Raw genomic sequence first — 21,456 nt, forward strand, 5'->3', positions numbered from 1 at the left:
ATCTCATCCCTTCCCATCCACAGCTCATTGGGACTGTTTTGGATCAGGATTACAACATCAACATGAAAAGAGAGTTCATTAAATTGTAAACAGGATTTAAGGTCCTTGAGAATTCTATCTTTCTGTTGTGGTCCATCAGCAGCCTGTGGAGGTAGCAGCAGAGTCGGACAGTGGGGAGGAACATGGGCCAGTTCTGGAGTCTGGGAATGGCTCAGACAAGGAATCTGTGTCCTACACAGAGATGGGACCAGTGTTATCTGAGAGTTATGTGTGGACTCCAGAGCCTCCAGAATCTGACATCAGCGAGGCAGAGGAACAGGGGAGCCAGTTCCCAGCGCTCTTGTGCAGAACTGCCAGAAGGCAAGAATAGTTAAGACAGAAGAGGTGACTCGGGAATAAGGCTTGGAGATGGTTGTCCCCTCCCATAAGAGTAGGAGGAGGAGAAAAGGGACATGAGCCTTTGCGGGAAGCAACTTTGTTCATTCTGGTTGGTTTAAACTCTCAAGTTCCGTGTTGACTTTGTGGTGCATTTGGCCTTGTACAGCTAATTGGCAATTTAGTAGTTGGCAGTGTTTCAAGGGAGATAAGGTGGGTGCTTATCAGCTTTATCCCGAAAGACTGTGGCAGACTTCTGTTGTCCCTTTGCTCCTCCTTTATGTCTTATGGGAGGGGACTCATTACGGGCAGTGAATGCATATAATTCACAGCCATTGAAATAAAACAAAAGGTTTTTGGGAGCAGTGTGTGATTGTTACTGTTTCAGGAAGCCTTGGTCAGAAAACTTTCTATCTACTGTACCTATTATCCAGAAGTGGTATTCAGCAGGTTCTCACCAGTTCTAGAGAACCGGTAGTGGACATTTTGAGTAGTTCAGAGAACCGGCAAATACCACCTCTGACTGGCCCCACCCCCATCTATTCTCTGCCTCCTGAGTCCCAGCTGATTGGCTGGGTCTTGTTTTGTTGCCCTGCACAGGAGAACAGAGCTGGAAAGCAGGTTAGTGGGGTGGGGAGGGAATGGAGATTTTGCAGTATCCTTCCCCTGCCACACCCTCCAAGCCATGCCCACCAAGCCACGCCACACCCACCAAGCCACGCCACAGAACCAGTAGTAAAAAAAATTGAATCCCACCACTGCTATTATCTACCTGTCGCAGTTTTATTATTAAACTTAATGTTTAATTACTAAATCACACAGTAGTGGCTAGGAAACAAAAGTAATAAACAATTTTAGATGTTTTTCAGATGGGAAGAAAATGAAACAAGTTCTTTTAATTGAGGAATTTCTTGATAAATCCAAACCATTGAATGGGCACAAGGGACAGAAGTAGGGAGAAGACAAAGAGTTCTTTTTGCTGTTTGTGACATATGAACCACTTATTAGAATCATGTTTCTTTTTTAGCTTTCATGATTAGTTGTTCCTTAGTATTGAGGTCTGGTCTCAAAATAATAATGTAGCATTTTGGGAAAAAGATACAGCCCAGAAGGCCAGCACTGGAGGCCAAGATGGAGATGACCTGCACAGCTACCATGTACTTCCCTTTGGTACTGAGATAGGTGGGCATGAAGGAGACCCAGACGCTACAAAAGACCAGCATGCTGAAGGTGATCAGCTTGGCTTCGTTGAAGGCTCCAGGCAGATTCCTGGCCAGGAAAGCCACCGTGAAACAGATGGCAGCCAGGAATCCCATATAGCCAAGAGCACAGTAAAACATGGTGACGGATCCTTCATTGCATTGCAGGACGATCTCTCCAGGTTGAGAGTGTGGGTCAGAGTCAGGAAATGGGGGAGAGGTGCCAAGCCAGCTGCTGCAAATGACAATTTGAAGACCAGAGCAAGAAAGGATAATAGAGTTGGTCAAGCTCTTCCCCAGCCATTTCTGAACTTTATTCCCTGGTTTTGTGGCCAAGAAAATCAGCACCACCATGATTGTTTTTGCCAAAACGGAAGAAATGGCAACTGAGAAGATGATGCTAAAGGTTATCTGTCGGAGAAGGCAGGTGGCTCTCCTTGGCTGGCCAATGAAGAGGAAGGGAGTGAAGAAGGAAAGCAGGAGGGAGACCAGGAGAATGTAGGAAAGGTCTCTGTTATTGGCTTTGATGATCGGAGTGTCTAGGAATTTAATGAAGATCCCCAAAACAAAGGCTGTGGTTAAAGATAGGAACACGGCAATGGAAATTAGCATGACCCCTAAATATTCTTGATAACTTAGGAAGGTTTTAATCTTAGGCATACAACGATCTCGTCTGATATTTGGATGCTGGTCTTCTGGACAAGGGGTGCATTTTTCAGAATCTGAAAAGAGCAAGAATATTACCACTGGTTCTTTCACCTTTTACTGAAGCTATTATTTGCATAAAATTAGTAAAGAATGAATGTTGTTGACAGAGAGGCTGCAAGAATGAAGAGGCAGAATGCTCCATGCTAGGTAAGGTATTTCCCCTGCAGCAAACTCTGCAGAGTGCACAATTCAGCTTCAGCTTCAACCAGAACTATACAAGAGCACACAACAGATACAATGTAAACCGCTCCAAACTTGATTGCAGAAAGTATGACTTCAGTAACAGAGTGGTCAATGCCTGGAATGCACTACCTGATTCTATTGTTACATCCTCTAACCCCCACTCCTTTAACCTTAAACTATCCACTATTGACCTCACCCCATTCCTAAGAGGTCTGTAAGGGGCGTGCATAAGTGCCCAATTGTGCCTACTGTCCCTGTCCTATTGTCCCCATTTATTCGTACCTGTTTCCTGTATTCTTACTCATGTTTATACTTATACCTATTATCTTGTAAGCGATTGACAAATCAAATCAAATCAAATTAAATCAAATAAATAAATAAATAAAATTCAAATGGAAGATCAGCCTGGAAAATAAGATCAGCATGCTAAGATCAGGTATAAGTGAGCTAAAACAGATTAAAGAAAAGAAGCTGAAAAACAAGAAGATTAAAAAAAACAGATCAAGAAAAATCACCTAGAGGCAAGGAAAATCAAGGAAGCACTGGAAATAATAAAGTGGCAAAAAATTTAGAACTTTGATATCATATTATATACGTTGATGGCATGCACTGAAATGGAAGGTCACTTTCATCCCCACAAATGGATGAATGGCTGCAAAAATTGATGGAGTTAGCAGAGGTGGCTAAATTGACTGTTTTGCTCAAAGAAAAAGATACAAATAGTGTTGTTTCTACCTGGAAACCACTTCTGGACTTTGTGCTTGAGGTGGAAAAAAAAATGAAACTTTGGGTTTTACCAATTAGATAGATTTGTTGCAATAGAAATGGCTAGTTTACACTATTATATATACTATGTTAGGGATAACATTGTTTACCTAACTTAGTTTGGATAAAAATAATATATAAACTATGTTAGTGAGTTTAAGTGTATGTATCACTTTAAACTGTAAACCAAGTTTTTGGGTGCGGTTGTAAAATCACCATAAGAGGGAGCAAGAGAGCTCACTGTTTGCCTGGCTTATACTGGAATGCTGACAATGATAGATTGATGGTGATAAGTGCGTGTTTGCTGAGAGAAGAAAAGGGGTTTGATTTTCTTCATATCTCTGACTGCAAAAGAGATATATCACTGGACTGATTGATTGTAAGTTTAATGAACTCTTTTTTGACACTGGACTTTGCAAACTGATTAACCCCCGGACTGACTGAACTTAGTGTATGACATATGGACCATTTGGCTATGCTATAACTCTTGCTGGAATAAAAACTATTTAACTTGCACAGTGTATCTGTCTTACTGAGTGTAAGCTACTACAACGTTTTGTCTCACATATATGCCTGTCTTCTAGACTGCCGTTGCACGTTCTGCTAGGGTGTATATCCCTAACATACTATTTTTACTATTATGTAAAAGTAAAAAGTTGAGGTTTGATGTTAATGCCTTATTCTACTGCACCAAAGAGAATCGAAAGTCAATGCCTTTTTTTCTTTTCCCTCTTTTCTTTCCCTCACTTTTCCCTTCCTATTTTCGCTACTATTTACTTTTGCATTTTCTTTGTGTGCTATTTAATAAACTAATAAAAACTGTTTTTTAAAAAAGGAAATAATTATTGGCACAAAGAATGAATTGTAGGAAGCCCTCCCAAGAATGAAATATTGGGGGGGGGGGATATTAAAAGAGGCAGAATATTATATTTCCCAAAAGGAGAAATGGAAAAGCATGTTCTTAAAGGCAGAAAGCAGACCCAGTCTTTCCTAATAACCTCCAGCAGATGCCTGAAGTCTTTAGAGATGGATATTTTGTGCCCATTAAGAAAGACTGGGCCAATCCATTCACAAACAAAACACCGTCAGCTCCAGCTGGTGGGATTAAGAAGGACAGGGCATGACTTTTAGGACATAATAGGATTAACCCACCACCATTAGAATAGCAAAAGGCACAAGGCTCATTACATTGCACAACCTCCTGCAGCATCTCAGAACCCTATAAAACCCATGTACTCATCAAACCAATTTGTCAGCTGTCCCAGAACTACATGCTGTTGTTGGTTCTTCTCATCAATAAAAAGAAACCTTCTTTCCAGTCAGCCTCCATTTTGTTTCCAGTGCCTTTCTCCCAACTTGGAATTGGACTGGATTCCACCCCCCCAACAATTGGAAGCAATATTGATGGGCTCTACTTACAAAGGAGCATAAGTGGGCATGGAATGTTACAATAGATGGTTGAAGAGGGGAAAAGGACATTTGAAAAATTATCTGAAGAATAAATAAGAAGATGCACTAAAGCTAGTAGGCTTACTAAGTAATTTAAAAGACCAAACTGGCCTACAGGAAAGACCAAATGAAGAATAGAAAAGAGACATGGCCAGTACACACACACACACACACACACACACACACACACACACACACACACAGAGCAGATAACAGCAAGACCTGGCAATGGTTATAAGCAGGACATTTGAAGAGATAGGGGTGTAACTCAACTCAAAGAGGTAAGGGGGTAACTTTTAAGGCTTGATGCATAACATCAAGCCTTAAAAAAATCCCAAAGCATTCAAAACCAGAATTGTGAAGATAGCAACAGACAGCAAATGATGCCTCTGCAAAGAAGCTGAAGAAACAATAGACCACCTGGTTAGCTGCTGCAAGATCACCCAGATTAACAACCAGCAATGGCATGATAAAATAGCAACACTGGTTAAGAGTCACAGTGGCACAGTGGTTAGAATGCAATACCGGAGGCTACTTCTGCTGACTGCTGGCTGCCTGCACTTTGGCAGATCAAATCTCACCAGGCTCAAGGTTGACTCAGCCTTCCATCCATTCAAGCTGGGTAAAATGAGGACCCAGATTGTTGGGGGAAGTAGGCTGACTCTGTAAAGTGCTTAGAGAGGGCTATAAAAGCACTGTGAAGCAGTATATAAGTCTAAATGCTGTTGCTATTGCTACTGGAAGATCTGCAAGAAATACCATTTGCCCACCAGCAAGAACTGGTGGGACCATAAAACAGAGAAAGTAGAAATATAAAATGAAGAAGTTAAAGTGTATAGAATTCAAATAGCCACATAGCCCAGACTTAACAATTGTTGATAAGAAAGACAAAAAGTCTGAATAACACATGTAGTATAGCATTACAGAAAAAGGGAAATGGGAGAAAATCACAAAATATAAAGACCTGCAAATAGAGGTACAACAACTGTGGCAAAAGAAAGCAAAGATAGCATCAAGAGTAATCAGTGTCCAAAACATCTGAAACACCACTTGAATATTATCGGCATTGACAAAATCACATCCAGTCAATTGCAAATGGCAGCTTTACTTAGAACAGCTTACATCCTGCAATGACACCTTTAAAATTATATTGAAGAACACCTGCCTATTTGAGGTCCCCAATGTCACCCACCTTCTTGGGTAGAGATGGTTCCTTCTGCACAAGGAATGCAATCATAGCAGCAAATGGGCCTCCCTTCCTGAGCTACCTTCCTGAATCCGGGACGGCAACTTTCCACACACCTGGAAGGAGGCAGGGGCTGAGGAGGGAGAGATAGAATGAATTTATTTAAAGAAAAATAGGAAAGGATCGACAGCCTCACCTAAAGAATAATCTTCAGGCTACTCGCCAATGTATCCCCACATCTACAGACGAGAACACACACAAGTTGTTTGATTAGATTAGTTTAGATTGGTTTGGAGTTTGTTAGTTGGAATGCTGACACTGACTTCTTCAAGGAAAGGTCAAGAAAAAGATGAAATTTCTGAAGTGAAATCAGCAGGCTGTCAGGGCTCCAGCATCCTGCATTTGTTCACCACATTATAAAAAAGATGTTGAGGCTCTAGAAAAAGCACAGAGAAGAGCAACCAGGATGATTGGGGGACTGAGACTAAAACATACGATGAACGGTTGCAGGAACTGGGCCTGAAGTAAAGAGAAGGACCAGGGGAGAGATGATAGCAGTGTCCCAATATCTGAGGGGCTTCCACAGAGAGGAGGGAATCAAGCTATTTTCCAAAGTACCCAAAGGCCAGACAAGGAATAATGGATGGAAACTGAACAAGGAGAGATTCAACCTAGAAATTAGGAGAAACTTTCTGACAGTGAGAACCAATGGAACGGCTTGCCCTCAGAAGTTGTGGGAGCACCATCACTTGAGACTTTCAAGAAGAGATTGGACTCCCATCTGTCAGAAATGTTGTAGAGTCTCCCGCTTGGGTGGGGGGTTGGGCTAGATGACCTATAAGATCCCTTCCAGCTCTGATTATCTGTTACCCACCCCCATTCAAATCATGAGTCTCTAGCTGCATCTCTCAGAGTAAAAACAAACAAACAAGATTTATTAGGGGTGAACATGCCAGCATTACCTGGATGCAGTCGACTCTGAGACACATCATTCATTTCCCCCTTGACCCTAGTCTTCCCCGCACCCCCTGGATGTATCTTCTCCAATGGGACACATCCATAGCCAAGAGTCGTCAATCGTGCTCTCCAGTAATAATCTTGCACTCCAGAAGCTTCGGTTGCCTAGAAATTATCTATAAGCATTTAAGGAATGCACTTCTTCCCCCACTCCCTTTCTGCTGTCAACTCTAAAAGACCAGAGAAATATTTTTGAGTTGACAGTCCTTGAAACCACTATCACCCCATTAGGAGAATGTCAGAAAGAGTGAAATAAAGAGGTTTTCTTCACCTTGTTCATTTTTTCCATCTGAGCGATATTGTTCTGGTCGATCACCAGTTTGGAATCCTGAATTCCCTGTCTTTCTAGATGTCCACATTTCATCCTGGTGACAGACTTGTTTTTGTAAACCATCCAGTTCACAATGTACAAGTCAACTGCCGGCTCTCCATTCTCATCCAAATATACCCCATCAATGGAATGATTATAAAACTGGCGGGTTTGAAGGAAAGCATGAAACTGAAAAGGAAGAGGAAATGGGGAATATTTGGAAAGGAACCCAGAAGTCCTATGGTAGGTTTTGCCTGATGCCTGATCTGAATATTTCTCTATACAAAGTCCAGATTCTAGATTTATTTACTCCTTCAGGGCAGAAACTGTAAATATTTGAACCATAACAGCTACTAATTTTCTGCTTAAATACATAAAAACCAGAGGTGGTATTCAGCAGGTTCTGACCAGTTCTGGAGAACCAGTAGCAGAAATTTTGAGTAGTTCGGAGAACCAGCTAATCCCACCTCTGACTGGCCCCACCCCCATCTATTATCTGCCTCCTGAGTCCCAGCTGATCGGCTGGGTCTTCCTTTGTTGCCCTTGCAAAGGAGAATGGAGCTTGTATTTTTCAGTTGGTAAAACTACTGAAGAAATCTTAGAGCCAATCATGATATTACAAAGATACTTTTCAAAAGGCAACTGGATTTTATCACTTTTCTTCTTGAGAACATTTTGCTTCTCATCCAAGAAGCTTCAGTTCTTCAGAAGCTTCTTGGATGAGAAGCAAAACATTTTCAGGAAAAAAAAAAAACTAAGAAAGTCCAGTTGTCCTTTTGAAAAGCACCTTTGGGATAGCCATGACTTGGATGATCCAGAGGCACAGTGGCTCAGTGGGTTAATGATGCTGAAGATGGTTTTAGTTCTCATGGTTTGAGCCCTAGTTCTGCATGACAGGGTGAGTTCCTGTCACTTGATTTAGCTTCTGTCAAGCTAACAGTATGAAAGCCAGGGGTGGAATTCAACTGGTGTTACTACCAGTTCAGTGAGAGTGCGTTTTGTGCGCTGTGCGCACGTGTACAGCATTTGCAAATAAAACATCAGCTGTGCGCCCAGACAGGTGACAAGCACTGTGCGGGGTGCACAGCTTTGAAAATCCTCTTCTTTCCTGCTTTTTCAACCACAGCTGTGCCACGCCAAGCAGCTGAGGTTGAAAAAGCAGGAAATAAAGGACAGCCAAGAGCCCAGGCGGACGGGCGGGCCAAACGGACAACCATAAGGTCATTGCAGCAAACCAGTTTGGTGACTGCTGCTCTTCAGATCTATCGGTTCTATAGAACTGGGCCAAACCGGTAGCATCCCACCTCTGATGAAAGCATGTTCTATGTGAGTAGATAGATAGGTACCACTTTGATGGGGAGACAAGCTGGTGTTCTATGCAGGCAGTCAAATTCCTGAGGGCTCCGAATCTTCCTGGTTGTGTCACCCATTTGTGAGGCAGCTGCCAGAAGGGAGGGGGCATTATGTGATCCCGAAAAAAGAGCCGCTCATCTTTCCCTCTGGTATGAAGCCAGGTCTCCCTCCTGTGGCACATCTTGGAAGTGCACAAGCATTTCCTATAACAGGGCTGGTACCTTGGCAAGCCAAACTACTACTCTGCAATAGCATTGTGGTCTCTGTTCTGTACTCTGTACTGTAACAAGGCCATATGCTAATAATACAAATAAACCTGGATGATTGAGAATTTCCATAGACATTGAACCAGTCACGAGTTCTCTCCTTCACTTTCCAGCCTTTGGTTTATTTCAGATAGAAAACATCTGGATGCAGAACCCTCCCTCTTTATGGTTTGGAACTGAGTTGCGCACCAAAATACCTGCCAAGCCTTCAGCCTTTGAGCTCCCAGGTTCTCACCACTGTGTCTTACTGGCCTTTTGGATCTGGAGAAATAGGCTGAATGCAAGGTCAGCCCCACAGCCCAGATTATGTTGTAAGTGAAAGAGCTGTCAAAAGACAGGATTTGTTGCATCTCTCCCTGGGGTAGAAGCTCCAGTTCTCTTTCCCTGCACTGTCTCCAGGCTTTCACAGACAAGCCATCCTTGATGGAGGAACACGTAAAGGATTTCTCGACAAAGTGTTTCATGGAGGAGTGAAGTTGCTTAAAAGCGTGAAAGGCCACCATTTCCTTTGTCTCATGTTTCATGGAGGAGTGAAGTTGCTTAAAAGCGTCAAAGGCCACCATTTCCTTTGTCTGCACAAGAAAAGAAAAAAAGCCACCAATGTTTTGGAAGGTAGAGATACTGCTTTCCATGAAATCCCAAGTGAGATCCCAGCAGGCTGTTGTGATCCAGACTTTGCCTGTAACAGGTTCCTTAAGATGTATAAGCATGAAGTGCATGATGAATATTCCAATCTGGAATGAACTAATCTCTACACCATAAAGAAAGGCATTCACTTGATTCCACTTTGCAAATGGTTCCAAATTCAACACCAAGTTTCTCATTTTTATGGAAAAAACTTGGGATAAAACTGGACAAATGCCATTCTTGATCAGCGTGGAGGTCATTGTCCTCATGAACCTCTCCCCCTGGTCCGTGTCCGGAGCCATCAGGCCAACCAAGGTCCACCTGAAATGGAGGAGCAGCTTGACCATCCCTGGGTACTGGGCTCCTTCAGCAGGGAGCATCAGGTAGAAGAAAGGAAACTGAGTTTTATCCCTCAGAATCGGGGAAGCAAAACTGTAACTGATCTAAAAAAGGAAGACAAATGTATTAAGTGACTCATACATTCCCCCTTCCCACTGAACACTTCTGAAATAAAGATCACGGTTTTGAGGTATTCCCCGTTAGGAGAATGAGTGCACTCAGGGAAACGTAGTGAGAGTGATGTTGAATAACACACGACCAGCATACAGATACACTGAATAGTAAAATGTAGGTTTTACTTCCAGTAAACAGGTAAACAAAGTCCAACAAACAATCCAAATCATACACGGTTAAAGCAGTTAGTATCAGTCCAGGGATAATCCAAAAATAAAGTCAAGTATCATAAACAGAGTTCAGTAAATGGAGTCTGCTAACAGTTGCAAGACTCACAGCAATCCGAGCAGAATGACGATCAGGCAACACGGCAATACAGGAAATGCAAGGAAAACAAACCAGGTTTCTGGCTCCATCTTATGGCCGTTGGAGGAACCTCAGCCAATCACACACGGTGACTTTATTTCTCTGCTCAGGTATTGCTTTTCTTTCCACTTGCTCCCTAAGTGCACCATTTTGTTATTCCAAAGCATCAGAAGAATCCTCCTATCTAGATTGGGATCATAGCAGAATGGAAGATCCCAGAGATGCTTTTTCAAAATCGGCTTGCTGTCAAGATTCTGGCAGTTTCCCTAATTAAATCATGAGCCTCGAACCAAGCTTCAAAAACTTCAAAGGATTTATTAGGAGCAAACATGTCGTCATGACCTATATGAAGCCAATTCTGAGACACGTAATTCACTATCACCTATGACCCTGTTTTTCCACCCCCCTCCCTTCTGGGTGTATCATAATTCATATTCTCCAACAAAACAAGTTCATAGCTAAGTGTCATTAATCATGTTCTCCAGTTAGGGATTTTCATGGCAGAAATTCCGGTAGCTTAGTTACAATCCTTGGTTTTAAACTGCTGCACTGCTCCTTCAAATCCTCCCCCCTCCCATTCACGGCAACTCTAAAACAGGCATAGAAATGTTTTATGAGTTGACAGCAACTGGATTTTGTTTTTCCTTAAAGATGCTTTGCTTCTCAACTAAGAAACTTCTTCAGTTCTGAAGAAGCTTCTTGGATGAGGAGCTAAATGTCTTCAAAGAAAAATGTCCAGTTGAAAAAGCATCTTTGGGACAACCATCACCTGGAAGACTGTGAATCTCCATAGACAGATGAAGAGGTCTACTCTCTTTTCTCCTTTTAACAGAATAATAGAGTTGGAAGGGACCTTGGATGTCTTCTTTTCCAGCCCCCTGCTCAGGCAGAAGACCCTAGACCATTTCTAACAGATGGGAGTCCAATCTCTTCTTGAAAGTCTCAAGTGATGGCGCTCCCACAACTTCTGAGGGCAAGCTGTTCCATTGGTTCTCACTGTCAGAAAGTTTCTCCTAATTTTTAGGTTGAACCTCTCCTTGTTCAGTTTCCATCCATTATTCCTTGTCTGACCTTCAGATGCTTTAGAAAATAGCTTGACCCCTTTCTCTCTGTGGCAGCCCCTCAAATATTGGAACCCTGCTATCATGTCTCTCCTGGTCCTTCTCTTCACTAGACTAGCCATGCCCAGTTCCTGCAACCGTTCTTCATATGTTTTAGTCTCCAGTCCCCTAATCATCCTGGTTGTTCTTCTCTGCACTCTTTCTAGAATCTCAACATCTTTTTGTAATGTGGTGAACAGAACTGGATGCAATACTCTAGGTGTGGTCTTACTAAGCCTTTATAGAGTGGTATTAGTACCATTCACAATTTCTGGAGGCAAATTGTTCCACTGATTAATTGTTCTTACTCTCAGGGCATTTCTCCTGAGTTCTAGGTTGCTTCTCTCCTTGATTAGTTCCCATCCCTTGTTTCTTATCTTGCCTTTGGGAATCCTGATCCCTCATCTCCAAGGTCCGTGATAATACTCTGCTCTTGAATTTAAGTTTCTATGGCTAAATATCATCCTCTCAGTAAAGAAATAATACCTGTGGGACTTTGTAGGTGCCCAACATGTTTGAAATGAGGATGGACAAGTCAGCGTTGGCCCCTTCAAGAACGGCGAGCGTGCTTTTCTGCTTTCCACACCTGTAGTTGGGAATGTTGGCCTCCCCATCTGAAAGCAGGTCCAGAAGAGCATCCAAAGTGATTTGCTCACTGAAATAGTGTTCATAGATATTGTAACCCAGAGTGATGTTAAGTAAGAGACTCCTAGAGTCCTGGTTGAACTGGTGGACAGCAGAAAGGAAGGAGAGCATTTTCCAGTATTTGGTGTATTGTCCCCTGCACATATAAACATATTAGGAAATGAATCCAAAGAACATTTTGCTGAAATACTATTCAATATTCTACTTCACCCACTATCAAAGAGTTCTTATGTGACAATTAAAGCGTCCCTAAAAATATTAATATAGAAAAATAGTCAAGGTAATAAATTGTAGTATTAAAAGTTTTAAAATCTTGTTTCAAAAGTACTATCTCAGTTTATAACAAGAACAGAAAGTCAATTTTATGAACAGATTGATGACATTTCATAGCATTTTACAATGGATTATTTAACTCTCCCCTATTAAGGATGGTTGATATGCTGAGATAGCAATATACTGACTTCATGTTATCTCTAAACAAATATAATTATTATTGGCTTTTGCTGATTCTCCTTTGAAGTTGGACGAAGAATTCAATCTAGTTTAAAGAGAGATATTCTCTCTTTCTCACTCTTTTCTAAAATCATCTTTCCCAGCTTTTAATATTTGGAAATTTTACCTATTCATCAATATTAAATATAGAATCATAACGCTGGAAAGGATCCTTAGGAGAACAATTCCACTGTCTAATTTCTTTGATGTAAACATAAGCCAAGCACACAATTGTGATCATCAGGATCTTTGCATTAGAGCTATAGTTTAGAATTTCATTTTTGTTGAGCTTGGTAGCATTAAATATTTGACATAAATTCATAAATGAGAATCATTGTATGGACTATTTCCTAGTATGATTTGATTGTTTATTGTACCCTATGACTATCATTAAGTGTTGTACCCTATGATTCTTGACCCTTGACGAATGTATCTTTTCTTTTATGTTCACTGAGAGCATTTGCACCAAGACAAATTCCTTGTGTGTCCAACCACACTTGGCCAATAAAAGAATTCTATTCTATTCATACACTTGCAAAATCAGTGAACGAGTACATTCTTAACTGTGATTCTTTCATCTCAATATCTATGGAGATTCTCAATCATCCAAGTCATGGTTGTCCCAAAGGTGTTTTTCAAAAGGCAATTGGACTTTTTTTGTTTTTTCTTTGAAAATGTTTCACTTCCCATCCAAGGAATGTCTTCAATTGCTTCTTCAGTGACATGATAGCAGTGCTCCAATATCTAAGGGGTTGCCACAAAGTAGAGGGAATCAAGCTATTCTCCAAAGCAGCTAAAGGCAAGACAAGGAAAAATGGACAAAAACTAATCAATGGAAAGAAACAACCTAGAACTAAGGAGAAATTTCCAGACAGACAGAACAATTAATCAGTGGAATGACTTGCTTCCAGAAGTTGTGAATGTTCCAACACTGGAAGTTTTTAAGACAAAATTGGACAACCATTTGTCTGACATGCTATTGGGTTTCCTACCTGAGCAGGAGGTTGGACTAAAAGACCTCCAAAATCCCTTCCAGCTCTGTTATTCTATATTCTGTTGCCTTTTGAAAAGCACCTTTGGGACTTTCATCTCAACAGTAAATCTTAGTATAGAACAGGAATTGTGAAGGTCGTCCCATCACCAGTTTAAGGAGAAAATAGATTATTTCTATGTCATTTTCAGGAATCAAGATCACTTTGAGGATGACTGTCTTCTTGTCTTCAGGGGCCAGAGGGGAGTAAGGAGGGACCACTCCATACTCCATAGGCCCAAGGTAGTTCTGCTTAAAGGAAGTGAAGAAAGGGACTGTTTGTTCTGCATGTTGAAATGATAGCAAAGATCTCCACTTTGATCATCTTACTTGATAGGTGTCGAGGAACCTCATCAACTGCAGTGTGTAAAATAGGTCCCCAAGATATAATAGGACAGAAAGAGAGCATAAGTAGCAGTTCAAGGGGACAATACCTGGTCATTTTCAGAGGGCTGGAACTGACTTACAAGGATAACTGAATGGAAGGAGTTTTGTTGAAGCTAAATGGTAGAAACCTAGCCTGGGTTGCAGAGATTATCCCACTAAGGAGATAATCTCCTGGCTTGTAATAATTCTGCGAATAAACTTCTTCCTGCTCCAGAGTCAAGAGGCATTTGGCTTTGCGCTGCTGAGAAGCTGCCTGAGGCCACAAAAGCAGCACCAGGAGAAGTAGCAGCAACATGACTTCCTGGCTTGATTCACCGTGATGCATTGCAAACGTCTTCTCAAAGAATGAGAAGAACGGGTCGAGGAAATAAAAGCTGCCTTCCAAAATACAAGCTTCACTGGCTTTCCTAATTCAGGGGCCAGACAAGGATTCACATCTGAAGAGGAGGGGAATAAACACAACCCCTGCCTCCCTTACAAAGCTTCCCATGCTCCCTTTTTCTCCATAACCATTTATCAATGAACCTTTCTGATGAGAAGATGTAATGCAGGATTACTCTGGTGCCTGGCTTTGACATCAAAACATGTTTTGGATGTGCTTGTTGACCAATTTACTCAATAATTCCAGAAAGGTCTCTTGAGACTTAATAGGAAGACAACAAATACAACTCAATGATTAGAATAATTGTAAAGAATGGAAAATCCCCTCTAGAAACTTTAAAATATTCAGCAGGATGGTGCCCAAAGGGAGAACTTGCAGATGTGGCTTCAAACTTAGAAAATTATAATTTGACCCCAAACTTGAAACTGAACAGTCTTGCAACAATGCACATTTATCTCCTGTCCATGTTCTTCTGTACAGCTGTACAACTGAAAAAGAAAGGTTCACGCGTACCCAAAATTTATGTTGCTAAGTGAGACATCTGATAAGGGAGTTTTGCCCCATTTTACAACCTTTCTTGGCACCGTTGTTAAGTGAATCACTGCAGTTGTTAAGTTAACAATACAGTTATTGAGAAAATCTGGCTTCCTCGTTAACTTTGTCAGAAAGTTACAAAAGGTAACAGATAACAGATAATCAGGGTTGGAAGGGACCTTGTAGGTCATCTAGTCCAACCTACCCCACCCAAGTGGGAGACCCTACACTATTTCTGACAAATGGCAGTCCAATCTCTTCTTGAAAGTCTCAAGTGATGAAGCTCCCACAACTTCCGAGGGCAAACTGTTCCATTGGTTGATTGTTCTCACTGTCAGAAAGTTTCTCCTTGTTTCCAGGTTAAATCTCTCCTTGTTCAGTTTCCATCCATTATTCCTTGTCTGGCCTTCAGGTGTTTTAGAAAATAGCTTGACCCCTTCCTCTCTGTGGCAGCCCCTCAAATATTGGGACACTGCTATCATGTCTCCCCTAGTCCTTTTCTTCACCAGACTAGCCATGCCCAGTTCCTGTAACCGTTCTTCATATGTTTTAGTCTCCAGTCCCCTAATCATCCTGGTTGCTCTTCTCTGCACTTTTTCTAGAGTCTCAACATCTTTTTAATAATGTGGTGAATAAAACTGGATGCAGTACTCTAGGTGTGGTCTTACTAAGGCTTTATAGAGTGGTAATAGTACCTCACTTGATCTCGATTGTATCCCTCTGTTAATGCAATTTAGGATTGCATTAGCTTTTTTGGCTGCTGCTGCACACTGCTGGTTCATATTTAGCTAGTTGTTCACTCTTGTTGTGTTAATTATTTCAGCGTGGTTTGTGTTGGTTTTTTAATTTCTACTTATCTTTACTTTGGGTTTGGACTGCATTTCTTCCCTTTGTAGACAGTTTTTGCTAGAGTTTGATCTCCAGCTGAGGATAACTAGACATTGGGGGCCAAGTTGGAGGCATTAAAGGGAATTTATCTACTTTGGTGACTTTGTTATTTTTGTGTCACACCCTGGCTCATCACAGCCACTTCTGCTGGCATACAAGAGGTTGCCTGGAAGAGCCCCACTGTGCATGTGCGCACGCCGCCTGCCGCCTGCCTGCTGATTGTTGGGTATATGGCGCACATGTGCGGGAGCAGGGGTGCACAGGAGATGCATGTGCATGCGCAGAATCACATGGGGCATGCAGGGGGGTCTCGTGTGCACGCACAGATGCATGGGGTGCATGGGATGATCATGCATGCATGCGCAGAGATGCATGGCATACAGGGTGATCATGCGCACATGCGCAGAGACACGTGGCCCACAGAGTAATTGCATGTGCATGCACAGGGGGCATGGGGTGTGTGCGAACATTGCCTTCTTGGAGCCCAATAAGGTGAGCCATCACTGTTCTAAGTCAATGACTACCTGCAATCTTTTTAACTGGTTTTAACTGCCAAGAGGAGGGGATGGCTCAGTGGCTAAGATGCTGAGCTTGTCAATCAGAAAGGTTGGCAGTTCGGTGGTTCGAATCCCTAGCACTGTGTAATGGAGTGAACTTCTGTTGCTTGTCCCAGCTTCTAACAACCTAGCAGTTCGAAAGCATGTAAACATGCAAGTAAAAAAACAGGGACCCCTTTGGTGGGAAGGGAACAACATTCTGTGAACCTTCAGCATTTAGCCATGCTGGCCACATGACCACGGAGATGTCTTCGGACAGTGCTGGCTCTTCAGCTTTGTAACGGAGATGAGCACCACCCCTTAGAGCCAGGAACGACTAGCATGTATGTACAAGGGGAACTTTTACCTTTATCTTTAGCTGCCAAGAAATAAGGTATTGTGAGATTGAACCTTGAAAACTGAATAAGGAAAACTCCTGTCCTTTATCAGTGAATTAATTAAGGCTGAGGCTCTTTGAGTTGTGTGAACCTTAATGAAGTATTTATTTGCCTCTCATGCCGAAACAGCAGGTAACAATGAGCAAAATATATTAAAGTCAGCTCTGGCTTGCGTTGCAACCCAGAGCTATATTTATACATCTCATTCATTATGTATGTCAGCTTTGAAATTCAGCTGCCACTTTTTTTTAGAGATTTAGAGGAGTTGAAAAGTTTAAGGTTATTCTGTATGTTGTATTAAGAATTTCCAGTTGCAGTTAATTGGTTCTCGTGATTTATGAAGTGTAGATGTGGGAGGAGAGAAGGGAGGAGAGAAAGTGGATTCTGTGTAACGTGCGAAAAAACTTTTACTTGGGAAATTGCTTTTGACATGCCAAATCTGTTTCTAATAAATCAATTGGAGAGATAATGTCTCAGAGTGATTGATATCATGGATACTTTCTGGATGCCTGACATTTATTTCCCAAGTCACACTTTTAATTTTTGAATGGGTTTGGCTGATGCCCCGGAGTTCTTTTCCCAGAAACGGAGAAAGAGCAGCAATCAGCCGAAGTTGGAGATGTGCAGGGGGGACGTGTGGGGGCCCTCCCTCCGGAGCATTAATTGAACCTGCCAGCCCTTGTTTGGAGGAGTTGATGGATGCTTTCAGGATGGCAGTAGGAGAAAGAGATTTCGGAGCTATACCGAAGCATTTCAACTCAAGAAGTTGTTATAACCCAGAGGTAACCCAGCTCTCTGAAGAGAAATCTTTCTCTAGCCCCAGGCATATGGCTATTCTGTCAGATTGGAGGGAAGAGAGACAATTGGGGTCAGAATTCTCTCAAGAAGACAACCCCCCAGATTAGCCCCAACCAGAAGCCCCAACCAGAAGTGAGACCACAGGGACCCCTATTCCAGAGAGGCACCATCCAGCCAGGATTCAGGGGTCCTACCCAGGGTGGGGCTTTTCCCATGTTATGCCGGCCCGCACCCCCCTGTCTGAAGGGGTTGCCCAACGACCTCTCCCTCCCCCCCCCCCCCCCCCCCCCCCCCCCCTCTCCTCCGCCAGAGCGCCCCAACCAAAGGCCCGGCCCCTATTCCAGGGCCCAAGCCGATCGTCCCTCCTATGCCATCCGGCCTGTTCCTTCCATTCCAGTACAACCTGCAGGGGCCTGGCATGTGCCACCTCTGCAACCATGACCCAGGCTGGACCGAATACCCTTTGAGGCTGTATTCTATGGCCGTCACGAACATTTCAATTACTTCCTCACTCAAATCGGATCCCATATAGAACAATTTGGAGATCAATATGCCACAGAGCGTGATTTGGTTATGGCCATAACAAATGGGATGAATGAAGGGGATGCTTCACACTGGGTGGCCCAACTACACAACGAACAAGCCCCTGAATTATATGATGGATTTATGGGATTTATTCAATTATTAAGACTCAGATTTGAAAATCCAGACAGGGTAGCAGAGAATGAAGAGAAGTTAATGGAAATGAGGCAAGGCAAGCAACCATTGTCAGAATTCATTTGGGACTTTAGAAGGGTCACAAGCCACCTCATGGATTGGCCTGAAAGAATGACTTTACACTATTTTAAAAAAGCCATTGATCCAGAAGTAAAGTAGGCCTGTGAAATTAGGGGAATCCCAGAGACCTTACAGTCGTGGTATGCCACCTCCCTCAGCTTAGATCACAGCATCAACCCACACAGGAAACCCCTTCTGGCAGCCCCACCTAAGAGAATTGTGGTGAGGAGACTGCCAACCGGACCAGCCGAACCTGCTCATACCCGACCCACCAGGGTGCTGAAATGTTACTGATGTGGCCAAGCTGGACATAGGACAGCAGACTGTTTGGCCCCTGCTCCTGTGCCACAAGCTCCACAGTTGAAGTCTAATCCAGCTGTTAGAGGTCGGAAGAATCAAGGAAGACATCTGGGCAGGGACAGGTTTGCCAAACACAACTGGGAAAGCCCCCTCTGCGCAGATGGGAGCAACAGACCACCGGACCGAAACCACATCCCTGAGAACCTGTCCTGTGAAGATGACACAATGGTAAGTGATCCCATCTTACCTTTTACAGTCAAGGTCAAGTTAGTGGTAGCAAACATGGAGGAGGCTGGGGAGTTAGAAGCTGTCATTGAAACTGAGTGTTCTAGATGTCTTATTGGACTCCCCATCATTGAACAATTGGGCATAAAGACTAACCTGCTAAAATGTCCAATCAGATTTGAGCAAGTGGATGGAACCTTAATTGGGGGGGGGGCAGCCACTCAATTGACAGAATTAATCAAGATGGAATTAGGGCCCCATCACGAACTCATACGCTTCATAGTGGCCCCCAAGGTGTTAGAATCAATCATACTGGGACTTGCTTGGTTAGACAAATGGGCCCCGATGATCAAATGGGAGGATTAATTCAGAAAAATCCTCATTGGACTGGGCCCATTGCCCCCTCTTCCATCCACTACAAAGCCACCAGTCAGCTCGAACCCAGAGCCTGAGCCAGCATCCATGGCATCCCACCTTCTTCCAGATAACCCCCAGGTACCTGACCAATACAAAGATTTGGCTAAAGCATTCAGTGAAGAAGAGTGTAATGTTTTACTTCCCCATCGAGCCACTGATTGCGCCATAGAATTCGAGCCCGGGGTGAAATTACCAAAACCAAAAATGTATTCCATGACGCCTGCTGAAATGACTGAATTAAGGAAATGCATCGACAGCAATTTGGAACAAGGTTTTATTGACCCTGCCAAATCAAGATTAGCTGCCCCCGTGTTGTTCAGAAGAAAGATGGAGGATTGAGATTTTGTGTTGACTTTAGAGGCGTGAATGCAGTATGCATCAAAAACATGTATCCTCTCCCTCTTATGAAGGACTTATTGAACCACCTGTCGAAGGGCAAAGTATTCACCAAGCTAGATCTCAGGGAAACTTACTATCGGGTCTGCATCAAACAGGGAGATGAGTGGAAAACTGTGTTTAACTGCCCTCTGGGTAGCTTCCAATTCAAAGTCATGCCTTTCGGACTCCAGGGGGCTCCTGCAGTGTTTATGCAGCTCATGAATGAGGTGCTACACCCTCATCTTTACCAGGGGGTCCTCGTGTACCTGGGTGACATCCTTATCTTCAGCAAAACCATGGAAGAGCATGTTCAATTGGTTCGACAGGTTCTAGAAAAACTTCTAGCCGCCAAATTACATGTGAAACTCTCAAAATGTGAATTCCACAAAGAGTCGCTAGTTAGACTACCGAATATCCAACCTGGGGATTGAGATGGACCCTGGAAAGGTGAAAGCAGTGCTGCACTGCCAACTCCCCAGAACCTGAAAACAACCTCAAAGTTACTTGGGGTTTGCCAACTTCTATAGACAATTCATTCTGTCCTTTGCTGAAGTTGCCCTCCTGTTGACAGAGCTATTAAAAACGGGCCCGTCACCCATCATACCAAAGCCGAGTCAACCCCTGGCTTTGACTATGGACTGTCAGAAAGCTTTCGAGACATTAAAACACCTCTTCACATGGAGCCCATCCTCAAGCACTCAGACATGACCAAGCCTTTTATTGTCCAAACAGATGCAAGTGATGTAGCAGTGGCAGCCATTTTGCTGAAAAAAGACTCTCAAGGCCAGCTAATGCCTTGCGCAATATATTACAATACATTAGATGCTATGTAAATTATCAACAAGAAAATTGGGCTGAGTTATTACCTTTTGCAGAGGTTGCTTACAATAATGCAGTACATAGTAGCATGGGATTGACTCCATTCCAAATCAACACTGGAATGGATTTTGTCCTGATGCCAGAGTTACCTAGACAGCCTCCCCTCATCCATGTCCCTAACAGAATGGATGAACTCATTAAGGAAAGGATGGAAAGATACAAAAAAAGCTTTGACCGAAGCTGCAAAAAATTATAAAAAACAGGCGGATAAACATAGATCCCTTCAACCACCTTTTAAAGTAGGGGACAAAGTATATTTGTCAACCAAGTATCTTAGGTTGAAACTGCCCAATAAGAAGCTGGGTCCAAAATTCTTGGGTCCATTCCCAATTTCAAAAATAATCAATCCGGTCACTGTCCAATTACATCTTCCTCGACTATTGGGGAAAATTCATCTGGAGTTCCATTGTAGTTTACTAAAACCATCTACTACATCGATGATAAGATCACTGCTAATTGCTCCCCCTAAACTGTTAACAATACATGCGGAAACACATTATGAGATTAAAAAAAATTCTCGATTCTAGATTACACCGTGGCCGATTGCAATATTTGGTCTTATGGAAAGAATACCCCCTCTCAGATACTAGTTGGGTAAAGAGTTGGGATGTTCATGCTGATCACTTGGTTAACCAATTCCATGAGGATTTCCCCCACAAACCGAAGGGTCCTCGTGGGGGGGAGAGGGGGTTAAGGACAATGTATTAACCCCTATATGTGTTTTTTTTCTTTTCTTTTAGGAGGAAAAGTTTTCAAGGGGGGGGGGGGGGATGCCTGTCAGCTTTGAAATCCAGCTGCCACATTTTTTTTAGAGAGTTAGAGGAGTTGAAAAGTTCAAGGTTATTCTGTATGTCGTATTAAGAATTTCCAGTTGCAGTTAATTGGTTCTCGTGATTTATGAAGTGTAGAAGTGGGAGGAGAGAAGGTGGATTCTGTGTAACGCGCAAAAAAACCTTTCACTTGGGAAATTGCTTTTGACATGCCAGATCTGTTTCTAATAAATCAATTGGAGAGATAATTGTCTCGGAGTGAT

At 42.7% G+C, this 21,456-nt stretch overlaps 1 protein-coding gene across 1 annotated transcript; it reads right to left on the minus strand.

Moving 5' to 3' along the window:
- Window positions 1-1,385: 1,385 nt before the first annotated feature.
- On the minus strand, window positions 1,386-19,852 carry LOC148128674 (vomeronasal type-2 receptor 26-like). Its single transcript, XM_087948590.1, has 5 exons — window positions 19,793-19,852; window positions 14,040-14,164; window positions 11,844-12,138; window positions 5,872-5,998; window positions 1,386-2,296 (listed from the first exon to the last, which is right to left on the minus strand). The coding sequence occupies exons 1-5, from the start codon at window positions 19,850-19,852 to the stop codon at window positions 1,386-1,388; spliced, it is 1,518 nt and encodes a 505-aa protein (XP_087804716.1).
- Window positions 19,853-21,456: the final 1,604 nt, after the last annotated feature.

Source organism: Notechis scutatus, unplaced genomic scaffold, assembly GCF_049901735.1.
Source record: "Notechis scutatus isolate UNSWTSFEM ecotype Mainland unplaced genomic scaffold, rNotScu1.2 NSCUCTG21, whole genome shotgun sequence".
Lineage (NCBI taxonomy): Eukaryota > Metazoa > Chordata > Lepidosauria > Squamata > Elapidae > Notechis > Notechis scutatus.